Genomic DNA, 20,614 nt, shown 5'->3' on the forward strand with positions numbered 1-20,614 from the left:
TTTAAAAAATGTACCACCAAAAAAAAAAAAAAACGGAAAAAAAAGTTAACTTTTTCTGTGATCGCGGGGGGTCCGAGCACTGGGACCCCCGCGATCTTTTGAACAGGGCCCCATGCTGGAAGGGGGGGGGGGTGCCGACAGAGATACATGGGGGGAGGGTTGTCGTCCATGACTTCCTGTGAAGGTTGAAACGGCCACTTCCGGCAGACTGCTGGAGTCCGGTTCAGGAGATCACGGGGGGTCCCAGCACTCGGACCCCCTGCGATCTATAACTTATCCCCTATCCTTGGTTAGGGGATAAGTTATTTTTTGCCGCACTACTACTTTTGAAGTAATATGAATAACATTGTTGAACATTTGGTAGCAAAAGAACAGTCTGCTCTTAAAGTCTTTTGTATTGGAATTAAAATGGGAAATCCTAAGGATCTAAGTGACGTTGACAAAGACCAAATTAATATGGTGACATGACTGGCTAAGGCCATCTCCAAAACGGCGGGTGTGTAGTTGTTAATGGTACCAAGGAAGGACAATCTTTGAATCGTTGACAAGGTTATGGGTGCCCAAGGCTCATAGATGGGTGTGGTAAGTGAGGTGTTGCCCATCTAGTCTGATCCAACAGAAGAGTTTATTGCTGAAAAAGCTACGGCAGTCTATGATAGAACGGAAGGAGAACATGCAGCGTCTCACGGTTTGCTATTAATGGTGCCATATATACCTGCAAACCGGTCAAGTTCCAAACCTTGTTCACTGCCGAAAGCATCTTCAATGCTTGTTCGGTTTATGTTATGGTTGTATGCCCCAGATCTTCCTTGGTTCTACTGAATCTAACTTTATTATATTGTTATTGGAGAGCGGTTACAGTGCTACCATAACATCGATGTGACTACCGTATTTTTCGCCTTATAGGACGCACCGGTATATAAGACGCACCCAATTTTAAAGGTGCAAAATCTAGAAAAAAACAAGTTTCTGAACCCAACAGTGATCTTCAACCTGCGGACCTCCAGATGTTGGAAAACTACAACTCCCAGCATGCCCGGACAGCCGTTGGCTGTCCGGGCATGCTGGGAGTTGTAGTTTTGCAACATCTGGAGGTCGGCAGGTTGAAGACCACTGGTATAGGAGGTAATCCTCACGTATCCCTGCCGCTCCAGACTCGTCACCGCTGCCCTGGATGTCGCTCCATCGCTGTTGCCGCGTCCCCGTGGTGTCCCCGACGTTCCAGGCGTCTTCTTCCCCGGGTTCCATGCTCTCCGTCGCCGTCATCACGTCGCTACGGACGCCGCTCCTATTGGATGACGGGGCGGCAGTGCGCGACGACGTGATGACGTCGAAGGAGAGTGCCGGCCATGCAGGGGGACCCGGCCCGGAGCAGACACCGAAGAGGCAGGTAAGGTCCCTCCCGGTGTCCTGTAAGCTGTTCGGGACGCCGCGATTTCACCGAACAGCTCGACTGAGCAGCCGGGTTAGTGTCACATTCGCTTCAGATGTGGCGGTCAGCTTTGATTGCCACGTCTGAAGGGTTAATACAGGGCATCACCGCGATCGGGGATGTCCTGTATTAGCCGCGGGTCCCGGCCGTTGACGGCTGCCGGGACCGACCCGATAGGTGAGTATTCGCCGTATAAGACACACCAACTTTTCCCCCCCAGTTTTGGGGAAGAAAAAGTGCGTCTTATACGGTGAAAAATACGGTATGTGAAACTGTCTTTAGTGAAGCTCCATCGCTCTGTGGAATGTCTGCACCTGTCGAAATCGGCCATGGTTGGTTACTGTTTGTTTAGCGAGAGACCTGACTAGTTCTTTAGCTTTAAATACATAGAGAGACAAGGTTTTGGTTTCATGCCAATGGTGAATGTTGCATGAGATCATGCTGGCAAAAGAGAAGAGAAGCTGCTTCATCCAGAGCTGTGGACACCTCTTGCTGAGGTAAAAGTAACTCGATGGACTCATTTTTTTGTGGTTAAAATCAATCCGTAACTTTGGTGATTATGGTTGGTGGTTACGGTAACATTTATAGAGGTTTACAATGCTTGAATGTTCTCATGTATTTGTCAGTCACTTGGTGTCTTCAGTTACCTCCATGTAATACTACATTTTCCCTGCAGTGGCCACTGTTGAGCAGTGACCTGTGGCGATCATCTGATCATTTTTGAAAGGGGTTGTCTCTGAATATCGACTATAATAATCAGTTTTTGTTTAGAAGTTTGGACCTTGAAAATGTAAAAAAAAATTTTTATCCTGGGGTCACGAATGTGTTTGAATTTTCCCATTGTGTTGTCGCCGTCGTCTTCTATTCTTTGGAATTGGTATAGCAGTAGAGTCAGCAGTGCAGGACGCCATTTATCATGTCCTAGATGTTTCCTCCGGAATATTTCTGGCTCGTGTGACAACACTACGGGCTGCATTGTAAGAGCGGAGATCAGCATCACCACGGCTGTCAGCAGACCGACACATGTCCCTGAATAGTCCAGGCCAGAGGAGGAGTGCAGGGTGTATGTGGGAACAGGGGGGGGGGGTCAGACTATTTTGGGTGATTCAGCTTTGTGGTGGGTGACAGCAGTTGTATTGGTCACTGGGTGAGGGGTGAAACCTCTGGCACGGCTCCACTTACATTATACTGTATTATAAATATGCATGTACATCAATGGCTGAGGCCTACTGTTTTAGGAGGGACCATCACCACCTGCTGTAGACTGTTTAATAACAGTGCCACCTTTTCAGTATAATAAGTATGTCACTGCCCTTGCCCGGGTGGTTGCCGGGTAATTGTTCTTTAGTTACTATTCAGCAAGTCCTGTCAGACCACAGATTACTATAACAAATGCTTTAGCACCTAACATCTAGTACAGTGGTCTTCATACTGTGGACCTCCAGATGTTGCAAGACTACAACTCCCAGCATGCCCGGACAGCCAACGGCTGTCCGGGCATGCTGGGAGTTGTAGTTTTGCAACATCTGGAGGTCCACAGTTTGTAGACCACTGACCCAGTAAAAGGTGCAGCCTCCAGACCCCCATCTATGAACCAGGATGGAGAAACTCCTTGCCAGACTTTCCTCTGGCCGCCATGCAATACCTCAGCCATTCATCTTATGCAGTGTTTCCTAACCAGGGTGCCTCCAGCTGTTGCAAAACTCCAACTCCCTGCATGCATTCTCCATTCTGGCTCATAGGTGGTGGTCTTGGAGGCTGCATCCTCTACTGTGACTATTTACTAGATTAGTGGTCTCCAAACTGTGCACCTCCAGATGTTGCAGAGCTCCAACTTCCAGCATGCCCGGACAGCTGCTGGTTTTGCGTGCATGCTGGGAGTTGTAGTTTTTCAACAGCTGGAGGTACACTGGTTGGGATATTCTGATTTATACTATATTTTCTGCATCTGTACCAGATGAAATACGTGTTCCTGTATCTCTCTAACGTTTATTACCTGTGCTTTTTTTGTCCATGGCAGGCCTGGACCCATCGTCGTTTCTTAATTCTTATGACATTATAATACCCCAGAAACTGACTCGGCTAAGAAGAGATGCATCTGGCTCCTTGAAGGAGGTAACTACTGTTTGCATATGTTATGATAATGTGTCAGCAGCCTGAAGACTATGGCCAGGTTCACAGGGGCGGAACTTTTTCCGGAATGTCTGCACAGAATTTTCCGAACGGATATTCTGCTTCAGCATAGTCCCATTGATTTCAAAGGGATTCTGCTGCACTATTCACGTAGCAGAATTTCAGCGCCAGATGTTTCTGCCACAGAAATTCTGAATTTGCCGAGGAAATAAGTGCTGAAAAATAAAGTCCTATTGAAGTATGGGCTTTTACTACCATATTCTGGCGGAAGAATGTTTGAATCCCCATTGGACGGGCCATCGCCAAACTTCTGCTGTGTGAATACAGCTGAGGAAAACCCATTGAAATCAATGAGGGAGATTCATCAAAGAGTGGTGCAGTTGCCCATAGCAACCAATTAGATTGCTTCTTTCATTTTTAAAGAGGCCTCTAATACATGACAGAAGGAATCTGGTTGTTATGGGTGATGGCACCACTCTTCCTCTACACAGGTTTTAATAAATCTCTCCCCCAATACGAATGTGATGTGAGGCGGAATCTACATGACATTCCTCATGGATTCCGCCTTGAATTTCCATAGTGTGAATAAGGCTTAAAGGGGTACTCCGCCCCTAGACATCTTATCCCCTATCCAAAGGATAAGGGATATGATGTCAGATCGCCGGGGTCCCACTGCTGGGGACCCCCGAGGATCGCTGCTGCAGCACCCCGCTATCATTACTGCGCAGAGCGAGATCGCTCTGCATGTAATGACGGGTGATACAGGGGCCGGAGCATCATTACGTCACGGCTCCGCCCCTCGTGACGTCACGGCCCGCCCCCTCAATACAAGTCTATGGGAGGGGGCGTGGCGGTCATCACGCCCGCTGCCATAGACTTGCATTAAGGGGACGGGCCATGATGTCATGAGGGGAGGAGCCATGACGTCACGCTGCTCCGGCCCCTGTATTGCCCGTCATTAAGCACAGAGCGAACTCGCTCTGTGCTGTAATGATAGCGGGGTGCCGCAGCAGCGATCCCCGGGGTCCCCAGCAGCGGGACCGCGGCGATCTAACATCTTATCCCCTATCCTTTGGATAGGGGATAAGATGCCAGGGGCGGAGTACCCCTTTTAAGGCACCTTGTTCACCAACCCAAGAATCCTATTTATTCCATTTTCATTTGGAGAACTTATTCCAAACGCAAGCCCCAATTTTTGACCTTGCCTGTTTATAAAGGACATGTCCCCAACATATGGCATTTCAGTCACAAATGGTAAATATGACTCCCCCATATGCCTTCCGTTAATGAATATAGACCACAGGATAGACCCCAAAAATACCTACAACAGACAAGATCCTCAAACGTATATGGTCCCCACACCAGGCCAGATCAATTAATAAAGATCACAGGCCAGGCTGCCATAAACTCATAAACGAACACTGAACCAGAGTATCCTAAGTAAATACTGACCCCAGGCCAGATGTCCTAAATAAATACTGACCCTGGACCAAACCCTCTAAATAAATACAGATCAGACCCTCTAAATAAATACTAGACCCCCTAAACAAATGACAAAATCATAAGAATCTAATAAACATATAGCCTCTGTTTTAACCCTATAAAATTACTTTACCAACATTTTACAAATAATTACCCCCCCCCCATTTTCTCATTGGTGCCATGACTTATTTAAAGAAATAACTTGACTGAAGAAGATAACTTTGACTTTTTTATTGTCTATGTTACTTACAGTATATACAGATAATATAATCGTAACGTGTACAGAAACTAGGTGATACCATACTTGTATTTTTTAGGGCCTTTCTTACGTCATCCATGCAGAAGGCAAGAAACATATATTACATCTTGAACAACACAGGTATTCTTTTTTGTTTACTATGGAACCTAATCTTTGTATAGGAAATAGTATTATAGTGGTTATAATCTTGTACATAGGGGCCGTATTATAGTAGTTATATTCTTATACATGGGGGAGCATATTAGACAGTAAAAAGAGGATGGGTGCAGGCGCAATAGAGCCTCGGTGCTCTGGTTGTTCTTTGTAGGTAACAGATGTAGGCAGCACACCAAAATAGTGACAAATAAATTGTTGTGTTTTATGGAGGCAGAAATCTCAGCAGTGCCTCCATAAACCACAGCAATGTATTTTTTCACTATTTTTGGTGTGTTGCCTACATCTATTACCTATTTATAGATATAGACATAGATAGATTTTAGAGAGAGAGAGAGAGAGAGAGAGAGAGAGAGAGAGAGATACAGATAGAGATACAGAGAGAGAGAGATACAGAGAGAGAGAGATACAGAGAGAGAGAGATACAGAGAGAGAGAGATACAGAGAGAGAGAGATACAGATATAGAGAGAGAGACATACAGATATAGAGAGAGAGAGACATACAGATATAGAGAGAGAGAGAGATACAGATATAGAGAGAGAGATACAGATATAGAGAGAGAGAGAGAGAGAGACAGAGAGAGAGAGAGAGAGACAGAGATACAGATATATAGAGAGATACAGATAGAGAGAGAGAGAGAGATACAGAGAGAGAGAGAGAGATACAGAGAGAGAGAGAGAGATACAGAGAGAGAGAGAGAGATACAGAGAGAGAGAGATACAGAGAGAGAGAGATACAGAGAGAGAGAGAGAGAGATACAGAGAGAGAGAGAGAGATACAGAGAGAGAGAGAGATACAGAGAGAGAGAGAGATACAGAGAGAGAGAGAGATACAGAGAGAGAGAGAGATACAGAGAGAGAGAGAGATACAGAGAGAGAGAGAGATACAGAGAGAGAGAGAGAGATACAGAGAGAGAGAGATACAGAGAGAGAGAGAGATACAGAGAGAGAGAGATACAGAGAGAGAGAGATACAGAGAGAGAGAGATACAGAGAGAGAGAGAGAGATAGATAGATAGATATAGATATAGAGAGAGAGAGAGAGAGAGAGCTATAGAAAGAGATAGATATAGATATATAGAAAGAGATAGATAGATAATCTCTATTTCTCTATTTCTACTGGCAGTATGAGACTGTCTTCCTTATTAAAGCTGTAGCGTTCATCATAGTTCTCTGTAATAATGGAGTGTGTCCTTGTTTTCATGCTGCCCGTGATTTTGGCTCATTCTAAAGAAAGGATGTACTAATCCCGCACATTTAGCCTGGTCGCATCTTATGTGATCATATTCATCCTACTTCTTGGGGGAGGCACCGGACACAAAACTAACACGTAGCCATCAGCTCCTATGCACTTGATGTAATCTAAAAGCGCGTCCTCTGTTGAACACGTTATGTCGCTTTACCCTTTTTCAGCTATAGAGTAAAATGGGTCACCATAAAGAAAGAAAAAAAAATGACCGAGTGATGTAAAACATGTATTTCCTAGTTTATATAACTGTATAGTTATATAGTAGCATGTGTCAGGAATTGGCCACAAATGTTTCTTTGATGTGAACACAGCCTTACATGCAGAAGTTTTCTGTCTGTGTCAGATTACATCATCCGTCCTTCTATTGACTTTAGTGCTAATAGAACATTTCTCAATGTGACGGAAGACGGGGAAAAAAAAATAAATAAAATAAATATATATATATATATATATATATATATATATATATATATAAATATATATATATATATATATATATATATATATATATATATTCCATTCCTTATCTACAAAGACCAGAGAACAGTTAACAAATAGACAAGTATATAGCTTTCCATAAATCATTTCCTAGGATGTACTTCCCTGTACAGTACACACACCCAGACTAGAGAGCAATAAATCGGGTCATATATCTTGGAGACCTCACAGTGTATAAAATCCAACATGCTCAGCCTTTGTTATCCCAGAAGTCTACCTTTTAAGGAAAAAGCACGGCACTCCCATACACATTAGATGAGTGTTTCCCAACCAGTGTGCCTCCAGCTGTTGCAAAACTACAACTCCCAGCATGCCCGGACAGCCGTTGGCTGTCCGGGCATGCTGGGAGTTGTAGTTTTGCAACAGCTGGAGTCACACTGGTTGGGAAAAACTGCATTAGATGGTTGGCCGATCCTGACGAAATTGGTGGGCTTGGCCATTATTCATCTAATGCAGTATTTCCCAACCAGTGTGCCTCCAGCTGTTTCAAAGCTACAACTCCCAGCATGCCCGGAGAGCCAGCGTGAGCCTAGATGGTGGTTATCTTATTTAATGCGAGACTACTTGTATTTTAAACAGAGTTGTTGTCTTAAAAAGTAATTGTCATATTGTCGTGTTGCCCTATACTCCCATCGCCCTCATCACTGCCTAGCACTCCTACTCTAGAAGGTCAGTCATCCCTCAGATGACAGATCCTCAGGCTATTATGACCGTGTTCATATTTGCAGCATCCATTCTGCTACATTTTCAGAATGCTGGCCGATTGTATGAACAAAGCAAAACTGTCCGTGGTTAGGGAAAAGTTTGGTTTTGGGTTGAAAATTTTTTAAATCAACTTGGTGCCAGAAAGTTAAACAGATTTCTAAATTGCTTCTATAAAAAAAAAAAAAAAAAAAAAAAAAAAAAAAACTTCATCCTTCCAGTACTTTTCAGCTGCTGTTATGATCCACAGGAAGTTCTTTTCTTTTTGAATTTCCTTTCTGTCTGACCACAGTGCTCTCTGCTGACACCTCTGTCCATTTTAGGAACTGTCAGGAGCAGGATAGGTTTTCTATGGGGATTTGCTCCTACTCTGGACAGTTCCTAAAATGGACAGAGGTGTCAGCAGAGAGCACTGTGGTAAGGCAGAAAGGAAATATATATATAAAAAAAAAAAACTTCAGCAGCTAAGTACTGGAAGGATTAAGATTTTTTTTTTAATAGAAGTCATTTACAAATCTGTTTAACTTTCTGGCACCAGTTGATAGAAAAAAAAAAAAAGTGTTTCAGTGGAGTTGTGTTGTTTTGCCTCATGCCACCAAAACAGTACAGACCCTTTGAGGCATGGACTCCACAAGACCTCTGGAGGGGTCCCGCTGTATCTGGCACCAATATGTTAGAAGCATAACCTTAGAAGTCCTGTAAGTTGTGAGGTGCGGCCTCCATGGATCAAAGGTGTTTTTCGAGCACAATCTACAGAGGCCCGATCAGATTGGACTACGATCCAGGAAATTTGGAAGCCTGGGCACCAACTTGAACCTTTATTTTATTTTTTTTATGTTCCTTAAAGGGGTTATCCAGGAAAAAAACTTTTTTTTTTATATATCGATTGGCTACAGAAAGTTAAACAGATTTGTAAATTACTTCTATTAAAAAATCTTAATCCTTTCAGTACTTCTGAGCTGAAGAAGTTGAGTTGTTCTTTTCTGTCTAAGTGCTCTCTGATGACACGTGTCTCGGGAACCGCCCAGTTTAGAAGCAAATCCCCATAGCAAACCTCTTCTACTCTGTGCAGTTCCCGAGACAAGCAGAGATGTCAGCAGAGAGCACTGGTGTCAGACAGAAAACAGCAACTCAACTTCAGCAGCTGATAATTATTGAAAAGATTAAGATTTTTTTAATAGAAGTAATTTACAAATCTGTTTAACTTTCTGGAGCCAGTTGATATTAAAAAAAAAATATATACTTTTTCCTGGAATACCCCTTAAAACCATTCTTGAACAATTTAAAGTGACACATGCTCCCAGCCATCCACATCATAACTATTATCAGACCTTCTTCCATTTCTGATACTTTTGCCCATGGTAACCATTTTCAGTGATGGACAGGGGTCACCATCACCACCTGACTGGTCTGTGGCTATGGAGCCCCATTTTCAGCAAGGTACGATGTCCTGTGTGTCCTGACACCTTTTATATCCTAGCCAGACGCAATGTTTTTCAGCAGTCTGCTTTACAGCAGCTCTTCTTTGGTATCCAACCCAATGTTATAGCTTTTATTCACAACCCCTCAATGAGCTTTGTGCAGCAATGACTCTGTCACCGTTCACCAATTCTCCTTTTTTGGACCACTTTTAGTAAGTAGTAACCACAGGATATTGGAAACATCCTACAAGAGCTGCTGTTTTTGAATTGCTCTTACCCAGTCACATAATATCACAACTTGGCCCTTATAATCACTATAACAAGGGCCACTATTTGATGCTCCGTGTACTTGTCATTTCGAAAAAAAAACTTTTACATGCCGCAGGTATGTTAAATGTTTTGATCGGTTGGGGCCTCAGTGCTGGGACACCAACCGATCAAAACTTTTGACTTGTGAAATGTTTTTTTGAAATACTTTAATATATCCATTACTTTACATGGTCAGGTCATGGTCTGGATTAGGTTGTAGGACATCCCCTTTGTAGACCTTGATAACACGTTTTGGTGTCTGGTTCAGAGAGAGCTTAAAGGGGTACTCCGCTGCTCAGCGTTTGGAACAAACTGTTCCAAACACTGGAGTCGGGAGCTTGTGACATCATAGCCTCGCCCCATCATGATGTCACGCCCCACCCCCTCAATGCAAGTCTATGGGAGGGGGCATGACAGCCGTCACGCCCCCTCCCATAGACTTGCATTGACGGGGCGGGGTGTGACGTCATGATGGAGCGGGGCTATGGCATCACGAGCTCCCGGCTCCAGCGTTCGGAACAGTTTGTTCCAAATACTAAGCAGTGGAGTACCCCTTTAAAGGGGTATTCCAGGGGGAAACATTTTTTTTTTATATATATCAACTGGCTCCAGAAAGTTAAACAGATTTGTAAATTACTTTTATTAAAAAAATCTTAATCCTTCCAATAATTATCAACTGCTGAAGTTGAGTTATTCTTTTCTGTCTGGAAACAGTGCTCTCTGCTGACATCTCTGCTTGTTTAGAGAACTGCACAGAGCAGAAGAGGTTTGCTATGGGGATTTGCTTCTACTCTGGACAGTTCCCGAGACAGGTGTCATCAGAGAGGACTTAGACAGAAAAGAACAACTCAACTTCAGCAGGTCGTAAGTACTGAAAGGATTACGTTTTTGTAATAGAAGTCATTTACAAATCTGTTTAACTTTCTGGAGTCAGTTGATATATATAAAAAAAAGTTTTTTCCTGTATAACCCCTTTAAGGATCCTGACATGACTTGTTTTCTGTCTTTCTTGGAACATCTTGGAACACTTCTTAAAAGTTTCACAGGAAAAAATGATGTAATAGTTGGCGGCTAATCAGAAATTTATTTCAGTGTTCTGAATTCTATTAAAAAGAGTAAACATGGACTCCCTTTGCTGTGGACAGTATGGCATCTGTTGTCGCTTTCTTGAGGAGGATCGGTGGGTTTTATGGATATCTGTCATTATATGGTCTTCTATTATAAATCACTTTATATAATGTAGTGTTATGGCATCAGGACTCCAAATTTTTTGGCTTCACACTGAAGAAATGGAGTCCAAATCCGTTAATGTCTACCTTTTTGGTTGCACTTCTTGTGTCCTGGTTCACAGGATTGTACCATAAAAACCCAAACTGTTGGAAAGTATGGAAACTTTGTATCACTTCTTTTTTTGTTGTTGTTGTTATAAACATGATCCAAAACCGAAGTCTACTATGGAAGGGGAAAATGGCATTACATGCTCATGAAGATCAATAGAAGCCCCCCTAAGCCCAGTGGGCCTTGGCGTCTAGTGCTGACAGTGACCCTGTATGTGATTACTTATAAGGGTGCTGTAGCTTCTATTGTTATGGGGACACATGCGGCATCGGGTGATGGAGGGGGTAATCTCTTCTAACAATTACTATGAAGAGTTACTTCCATTTGTGCTGAGGTCATTTTACATAGAATCTTATGTTAACATTGAAATTTCACTGAGCATCTACAGGTTTTTCAGGTTTTATGTAAATAACAATTCATCATTTTAAAGGGGCTGTGCGCTGCCCTGCAGTTCGGAGCTCCGCTCACAGCGTCCGGAAGTTCATTACTCCGAACGATGTGTGCTGGCTTCCGTGTTCGCAGCCGCCCGGCCCCTTCCGTGTTCGCGACGTCACGCCCGGCCCCTTCGCGACGTCACGCCTGGCCCCTTCGTGACGTCCCGCCCGTCCCCTTGTGACGTCACGCCCGCCCCCTCTACCAAAGTCTATGGGAAGGGGGCGTGACAGCGGTCGCGCCCCCTTCCCATAGACTTTCGTTGAGGGGGCGGGCGGGCGTGACGTCACGAAGGGGGCGGGCGTGACGTCACGAAGGGGGCGGGCGTGACGTCACGAAGGGGCCGGGCGTGACGTCACGCCCGGCGGCTGCGAACACGGAAGCCCGCACACAGCGTTCGGAGTAATGAACTTCCGGACGCTGTGAACGGAGCTCCGAACTGCAGGGCAGCGCACAACCCCTTTAAAGGGAATCATGAAAGACATAGGAAGATGTAAGTTATACACTCACCATATTGTCTTTGGTGGTAGAGTACAGGAAATCTCCAATAATCAGTGTGTGTACAGTATAAAACAAGAGAGTAAATGGTTACAGAGCAGGGCTGCTAGGCTCGCTGCCAGCAGTGAGTCAGCAGAGTGAGGGAGGAGTCATCACAGTGCAGGCAAGAGAAAGACACGCCCTAACCATTTGAGACAATTGAAAAGACATTGAGCTGCTGTAAAATGCTTTTTTTTTTTTTAGTTTGTAGTTTTTTTTTTTTTTTTATATGGGGGATAGAGATATATAAATATTACATGCACATGATCAGGATGAAGTACTGGGATCTGACAGGTACTCTTTAAATGAATCATTTGAATTGCACTGACCCCTTAAATAAATTTAGCATGTCAGTTTTACCGTATGGTGAACACCGAAAAAAAGTATTACCTCGCAACTTTTTTTTTTTTTTTTCACTTTTGCCCCACAAATATTAATTTTTATAATACATTATATAGTAATAATAAAGTAAAAAGTTAGCCCTAATACAAATATATCAGTGGATAAAATCCTAAAATGATGGGTGTTAAAAGAAAAGGAGTGTCAGGAAGGAGTTAACGAAGATTAACGCATGGATGGTCTATTAAGTACATGAGCTGAGAGTCTGTGTGATTGTTGGATAAAGGGGCCATTGAGGAGACAAGGGCTGATGAGACTTGGAAGATGGACAGCACCTCCTCATGTTGCCTTCTCAGATTCCGTTACCTGCAAATCACAATGAAAATTGCTTAAAATGCGTATTATTGAAGACATAGCTAATCTCTCTTGGCACGTGCCTGGCATTTTTATCGGGCCTTCTATTTAGTCATGCCTTTAAAGCAGTGGTCTCAAACTGTGGCCCTCCAGATGTTGCAGAACTTCAACTCCCAGCATGCCCGGACAGCCAACGGCTGTCCGGGCATGCTGGGAGTTGAGGTTTTGCAACAATAGGAGGGCCACAGTTTGGGACCACTGTTCTAAATAGAGCAGGCAGATTTGTGGCTAGGCTTTCCTTCATCCAGGGCAAAGTTTCAATTCATTGCCCTATACCTGTATCTAAGGGCCCTGCTTGGGCAGATGGGTTTGGATCCCCTCCGTTCCAAATTCAGGACCTTGGATGTTTGCTGTAGGTCCAAGCAATGAATGGGCAGGCCATGTTGCGCCCCCCCCCCCCCATTCGTATCGTGTTTGGACACATTGCCAGTATGCTCCATTGAAATAAATGGACCAAATGTTGTGTAAAATAACCGTTTTCACTAAAATCTTATGACAGTCGACTAAAATGAGACTAAAACTAAATATATCCGTATGACTAAAACTAAACTACGTTGACACTGGATCCTAGCAGTTTACTGTTATATTTATGTTTTCTTTTCGTACAATCATCAACTTTTATCTGTACAGTAATAATCCTGTGTCATTTGTCACATGCTTTTCAAAGGTCGAAACTTCTTGGATTCATTGCAGCTGCTAAAGAGCAATATCAGATCATTTTTTTTTTTCTTCTTCTTCTTCTATATGCTCTGGGCGCAGTTAAATAAATAAATATATATATATATATATATATATATATATATATATATATATATCAATCCCTATACCTACTCTCCTTGCTCCCTGTTGCCAGCACTGTCTCTGTGTTGGTCTCCTTTGCAAGCAAGTTCTTGTGTCGGCACCAGCACTTGGACCTTCCTGCTCAGCCAATCAGTAGCGGAGAGAGAGAGAGATATATATATATTAAATCAAATGAACCAAAGAAAAGACGAACAGTCGGCACTACAGCGTAGTAATAAACTCAAAGTGATGTTTTATGTACCCATAGTGCAACGTGCTTGAAAAAGACCCCCATTGAGTGGGTTGAAACGTTGCACTATAGGTCAATAAAACATCACTTTGAATTTATTACTATGCTGGAGTGCCGCCTGTTCGTCTTTTCTTTGGTTCATATATATATATACATATATATATATATATATATATATATATATATATATATATATATACACACTTATACACACTTATACACACTTATACACACTTATACACACTTATACACACTTATACACACTTATAGACACACTAGCTGAGTACCCGGCGTTGCCCGTTTTTTTTCCCTTCCTAATCCTTGTTGGGGAGGAGAGTAAACAAAGGAGGAAGCTTTTGACTTCATATCCCGACCCGTAATATGTGTACCAGTTATTGAAATATCTCCAGCCGTACGGAAGTTATGTGGGAACATAAATTTCCCATTGATTTGCATGGGACTTTAAACTAAACCCCCGACCCTCACAAATCGGGGTAGTTAAGGGTTAAATTAACTATCCTATATTTTAAGTGGACATATAAGTAACATGTGACCAAGTATTATCGAAATATCTCCAGCCGTTTGGAAGTTATGCAGTAACATATATTTCCCATTGACTTGTATGGGACTTTAAACATAAACCCCACCCCTGGCAAATGGGGGTGAGTAAGGGTTAAATTACCTATCCTATGTTTGTTGCTGACATATAAGTAACATGTGGCCAAGCTTCATGTTAATATCTTTAGCAGTTTGGACGTGATGCTGGAACATACACACATACATATATATATACACATACACACACGTTGAGTTTTATATATATATATATATATATATATATATATATATATATATATATATATATATATATATATAAATAAATAAATATATATATATATATATATATATATATATATATATATATATATATATATATATATATATAAATAAATATATATATATATATATATATATATATATATCTCCAGAATACACCTTTTCATATGAATGCAACAGTAACCCCACCACCAAGTAAAAAAAAAAAAAAATCCACTTATTGACTGGATATCACACTCGACAGGCCAAACAGCGGAAAGAAAAAAGCTGCAGGTGTTTTATTTTTTATTTTTCCTCTCAGACACCAGACGGACCCTAATTCAAGTTAATGGGATCCACCTGTATCCTATGGTGTCTGTTGTGCAAAGGACCCATTGGGCTCAGTTTTTTAGTGCCGAACAGACCCTGTAAAAGAACTCCATTGGATGGAGCTGAACGGTGGTGTGAACCGGACCTTACATAGCCCACAGCTGTTCCTCACAATCTCCATATACACATGCATGCTTATCCATGTGTTCTGAATAGGGGGGAGTAACTCGCTGCCAGGCTGCTCTGGCAGCGGCTTATCTTCCTAATTAAAAATAAGATCGGCCATGTTTAAAATGTACCTGTCACTTTAAAATAACTTTAAACATGTCCTAAAGGATCGGTGTGTGTTAGAACGAGCAGGGAGAAAAGTACGGCTGACCGAGACAATCCCATAGACTTACATTGTAAGCTTATCTTGCTAAGCATGCTCTTCTTTCAGCTAGATCTAGCAATAGGTCATGGTCTAAATACTCAGACCCCGACCGATCAAAGCTTTTTACATGTCTTTACTACTTGTCAAAAAAATTTTTTTTTAAGTGACAGTACCCATGTAAATCCAACTGCCCAATCCTTCTCCTTCCCATAAAATCTTCCATAAAAAAGGAGTCTGGCTACCCCCATACATTTCAGGTTATTTTCTAGTCCTGCTGTAAGCAGTAGGTTCAACCATCATTTCAGCTTTATCTAAAGGACGCTAATAACACATTTGTTTCTTCTCTTTGATGAGAGCCATTTGGACCACACGACTGATCCAGAGAGTGATCCGTGTGCTAATCGCCCAGTGTAATAAGCACCTAAAATAAGCGCCAATCTACTTGATCAGCACTCATATCAGTCCGCATCAGCCCCCTGTGAACAAGGATGTGGACAGGTATTGGAGAAGACTGATTTTTTTTATTTTTTATAAATAACTAAAGCTTTTTATTTGTAGTAATTTAATATAAAAATTGTGATATATACTGTGATGTATGTGTGTATATATCTAATATATATATATATACAGTACAGACCAAAAGTTTGGACACACCTTCTCATTCAGAGTTTTCTTTATTTTCATGACTATGAAAATTGTAGATTCACACTGAAGGCATCAAAACTATGAATTAACACATGGAATTATATACATAACAAAAAAGTGTGAAAATATGTCATATTCTAGATTCTAGCCACCTTTTGCTTTGATTACTGCTTTGCACAAGAGGTAGTCACCTGAAATGGTCTTCCAACAGTCTTGAAGGAGTTCCCAGAGATGCTTAGGACTTGTTGGCCCTTTTTGCCTTCACTCTGCGGTCCAGCTCACCCCAAACCATCTCGATTGGGTTCAGGTCCGGTGACTGTGGAGGCCAGGTCATCTGGCGCAGCACCCCATCACTCTCCTTCTTGGTCAAATAGCCCTCACACAGCCTGGAGGTGTTTGGGGTCATTGTCCTGTTGAAAAATAAATCATGGTCCAACTAAACGCAAACCGGATGGAATAGCAGCCGCTGCAAGATGATGTGGTAGCCATGCTGGTTCAGTATGCCTTCAATTTTGAATAAATCCCCAACAGTGTCACCAGCAAAGCCCCCCCCACACCATCACACCTCCTCCTCCACACCAGCACACCTGTGAAGTGAAAACCATTTCAGGTGACTACCTCTTGAATCTCAACAAGAGAATGCCAAGAGTGTGCAAAGCAGTAATCAAAGCAAAAGTTGGCTACTTTGAAGAACCTAGAATATGACATTTTCAGTTGTTTCACACTCTTTTGTTATGTATACAATTCCACATGTGTTAATTCATAGTTTTGATGCCTTCAGTGTGAATCTACAATTTTCATAGTCATGAAAATAAAGAAAACACTGAATGAGAAGGTGTGTCCAAACTTTTGGTCTGCACTGTGTATGTATATATATATGATATAACATTTATATTTTTTCTTTTAAATAATTTAAAAAAAAGATTTTTTTTGTTTTTTTTTTGTTTGTTTTTTTAGAGATTTGTATATTTTTCTTGAAAAATTTTTTTTTTCTGTATTTTGTTTTACAGAGATTTATTAGCCAAAGATTTCACAGTCTATACATATGCAGAAAATGGGACCAGACTGGCGAGCCCGCTTCACAAGCAGGTGTGTGTATATAGAGTAACACTGACATTTTTTGTTTGCCGAGTAAGATCTTCATGGTCATATCTTCAAATAGGTAAAGAACAATGTCTAAGACCAGTATTTCCCAGCCATTGCACCTCCAGCTGTTGCAAAACTACAATTCCCTGAAGGCACACTGGTTGGGAAACACTGATCTTAGACTTTTGTTCTTTACCTATTTGCAGATATAAGGATTTAAGGATATCCCATTGATGTCCTACAGCAGTGTTCTCCAACCTGTGGCCGTCCAGCTATTTCAAAACAAGGCATGATGGGGGTTATAGTTTTGCAAGAGCCAGACAGCTACAGGTTGGAGAATATTGGTCTAGAGCAAGCAAAGACCATCACTGTGTTTTGTATACTGGCAATAAAAAGAATTCTGGGTTTCCGGAACATGATTTTCGAGTTGTGGACATAACAAATTCAAAGCAAAGCATGCAAATATACATACAAATCAGGTACCTTGAAATCTAGTCACAAAGAATACAGGGTGAAAAATCACACTGGCTGCAACCCTGGTAATGCGATCTGTCTAGTTACATATCACTGTGTGATCCACCATGGCTGCTCTACAGATTAGACCACGGTTACCCAACCAGGGTGCCTCCAGTTCATGCAAAACTACAACTCCCAGCATGCCCGGACAGCCAAAGGCTTTCCGGGCATGCTGGGAGTTGTAGTTTTTCAACAGCTGGAGGCACACTGGTTGGGTAACACTGGATAAGGCTATGTTCACATCAGTGTCAGAGGCAGAAATTTGTTCTTGAGGGTGATATGGCCGGCTTCTTTCTTCAAGGGCAAGAGAAGGTATAAGGCCGCATTCACACTACTGATTTTCCAGAATTCCACTCCGGAATTTCACTTGGAAAAATACGGTACAGCAGCCTCCCATTATTCTCAATGGAATCCTGCTGATCCATTCACACTACAGAGTTTCCGCGGCAGACATTCCGCTGTGGAAATTTCCGGACCGCAGACTCCGTTGAAGGAATGAACATGTTCGTTCTTTCTTCGGAATCCGCTCTGAAATACGTTGCAGTCTATCAAGCCGACACATGTCCGAGTGGTCGCCGGCTTGTCTTGCCCGCATCTGGAAGTTTTTTCATTCTGTTACGTAGCTTGACCAAAACCAGTGTAGAGGAAGAGCGGTGCCATTGCCCATACCAACCAATCAGATCGCTTCTTTCTCTTTTTTTAAATTTTTTTTTTTTTTTAAAAAGGCCTCTGAGAGATAAAAGAAGAAATCTTGTTGCTCTGGGTAACTGCTCCACTCTTCCTCTACGCAGGTTTTAATAAATCTCCCCCCATGTGTGCACTGATGGCCGCTGTTAAAGGGGTACTCTGCCGCAAAGATCTTATCCCCTATCCAAAGGTTAGGGAATAAGATGTTAGATCGCGGGGGCCCACCGCTGGGGACCCTGCCATCTCCTTGCCGGCAGCGGCAACATCAGGAAGACGGAAACTTGCAGCTTCTGCGTTCCTGACACCACGCCTCGCCCCCTCCATTCATGTCAATGGTAGGGGATGTGACGTCTAGTGCATAGCCGGTATGCCTCCTCTCGTAGATGTGAATGGAGGGGGCGTGGTGGCCACATTGCCAGTCATCGGGCACGGAGCGGAGTTCACTCCGTGCACCGAATGACTGGGTGCTGCGCTGGAGATCTAACATCTTATACTCTATCCTTTGTATTGGTATTCTAGTTGTAGTGCAGGTCTTTATTTTACTCTTGTCTCTGACCTTTCCCAGCATTCCATGCGACTAGAGAAAATATGTCATAAGTCACATGGTCTCCAGGGGGCCTGGCTATGCTGCAATGTGTGGATAGCAGGGATATAATGAAGTCATGCTGTGCATTTCCCTTTTATTGTTGATGTATTCAGGTCAGAGGTCACCCATCACGGGTCATAGATTTCCTTCCACACTGGTCGTGTTATTTTTCTGCCCTGATCATTAACCTGTTATTAGACTCAGGATGCAAAGTACATTGTGTGCCGTACATACGTCCTGTCGTCAGCGACACTGCCGGAACTGGTAGAAGGGAAAGGAATAATAGAGTTTAATGGTCAGCGCCGTACATGGAGAGTGACTGGATGACCTGGAGGGTGAAGAAGATTTCCTGTCGTCGTATCTTGCTGATTCAGCATTACTTTTGTCTCTGAATTTTTATATGAAGAGTAAAATGGGAAATCACACTGAAAAGAATCTTTTGCTACAACATAGGTAGATGTGTGTAAATCACATTGGTGAAGTCAGTGATCATGAACCACCACTGTTTTCTAGAATGACCGGCTCTATGGTGTGAATAGCTGAATGTTCAGTTCCAGGATGGGTTTAAAGGGATTCCCTTCTATTAAGAGGGTCCTCTGAGCGCCAGTCAGTGACCAATCCCTCCATAGATCCTGTTCATTCTGGAAATTAGCTGTGTGTCCAAGACCTCAACAGACCCATAAACTTGCATTGAGTCTGTCTGGTCACATGACATGGGAGAGAACGCACCAAGAGCGCACGTCCCCTGACTCCTTCTTAAAAGGGTATCTAGGGGACAAGATGTCTGATGCTGGTGACCCCCGCTACCTCCCTGCTGCACCAGGCATTCGTTTAGAGCGTCGGGTACAGTGCCGGACACCCCGCTCGTGATGTCACGGCCACGTCTCCTCAATGCCGTCACGCCCCCGCCTATAGACTTGCATTGAGGGGGCACGGTCGTGACATCACAAGCGGGGCGTGACCATGATGTCACGAGCCTCTGCCTTGCATCGCCAGAACCTTGGTCAGTGCATTGGATGTTTGGGGTGCCTCAGCCGAAACTGCCGGGGTCCCCAGCGGCAAGACCCCCGTGATCAGACATCTTATCCCCTACCCTTTTCATAGGGGATAAGATATCTAGGGACAGAGTACCCCTTTCAAATATGTTTGGGGTCTGAACTTTCAGATCCCAATGAACAAAACTTTTGATATGTTTCTACTACATATCAAAATCTTTTTTTTCCGGTAATGTAGTGCTCCTACATTACCTGAATACATATTCATAACATATTCATAACTTGTGTGGAATGCATTTATTTTCTGGATTTATTGTTGTTATTCTGTCTCACTGTCCAAATAAACCAACCTATAAAATTATAGACCGATCATTTCTTTGTCATTGGGCAAACGTACAAAACCTCACATAATGGTTTTCTTCCCTGTACTATTTCTTCTGTCTGGGTGATGGGATGAATGGTTGATGTCCATTGGATCTGTCCTGCAGTCATCTTATTGTCTCCTTTATGTACCCTCAGGACCTGTGCCATTACCAGGGCTATGCAGAAGGATATCCTGAGTCCCGGGTAGCCATCAGCACTTGCTCAGGTCTAAGGTAATAATAGTCTTAATCCTGCATAACCAGGGTTACAATGCACCTATTGTAGAGAAGCAGCTCAGTTACATTGAAGTGAATGAAACAGAGTTGTAATACCACACACAACCTGCAGAGAGGCGCAGTGCTGTTTTTGGGGGAAAAAAAGGGGCAACAGTGGGTCCTGATGGACCCCATAGTCAATAGGGTCCGTCGGGCACCGCTGTTTTTCAGCAGCAGTAGCGGGAGAAAAAGATGGCGCAAGCAGTATTTTTTTT

General features: G+C 42.8%; 1 protein-coding gene across 3 annotated transcripts in view; it reads left to right on the forward strand.

Moving 5' to 3' along the window:
• ADAM9 (ADAM metallopeptidase domain 9) overlaps window positions 1–20,614 on the forward strand; it is a 269,190-nt gene that overhangs the window by 201,666 nt on the left and 46,910 nt on the right. The window contains exons 2-5 of one of the 3 annotated variants that reach the window (XM_056570918.1): window positions 3,453–3,547; window positions 5,365–5,426; window positions 16,902–16,980; window positions 20,281–20,357. The exons of the other annotated variants lie outside the window; for them this stretch is intronic. Coding sequence (XP_056426893.1) covers window positions 3,453–3,547; window positions 5,365–5,426; window positions 16,902–16,980; window positions 20,281–20,357 — 313 coding nt within the window. The remainder of the gene's footprint in view (window positions 1–3,452; window positions 3,548–5,364; window positions 5,427–16,901; window positions 16,981–20,280; window positions 20,358–20,614) is intronic. 3 annotated transcript variants of the gene reach the window in all.

Source organism: Hyla sarda, chromosome 4, assembly GCF_029499605.1.
Source record: "Hyla sarda isolate aHylSar1 chromosome 4, aHylSar1.hap1, whole genome shotgun sequence".
NCBI classification, from domain to species: Eukaryota; Metazoa; Chordata; class Amphibia; order Anura; family Hylidae; genus Hyla; species Hyla sarda.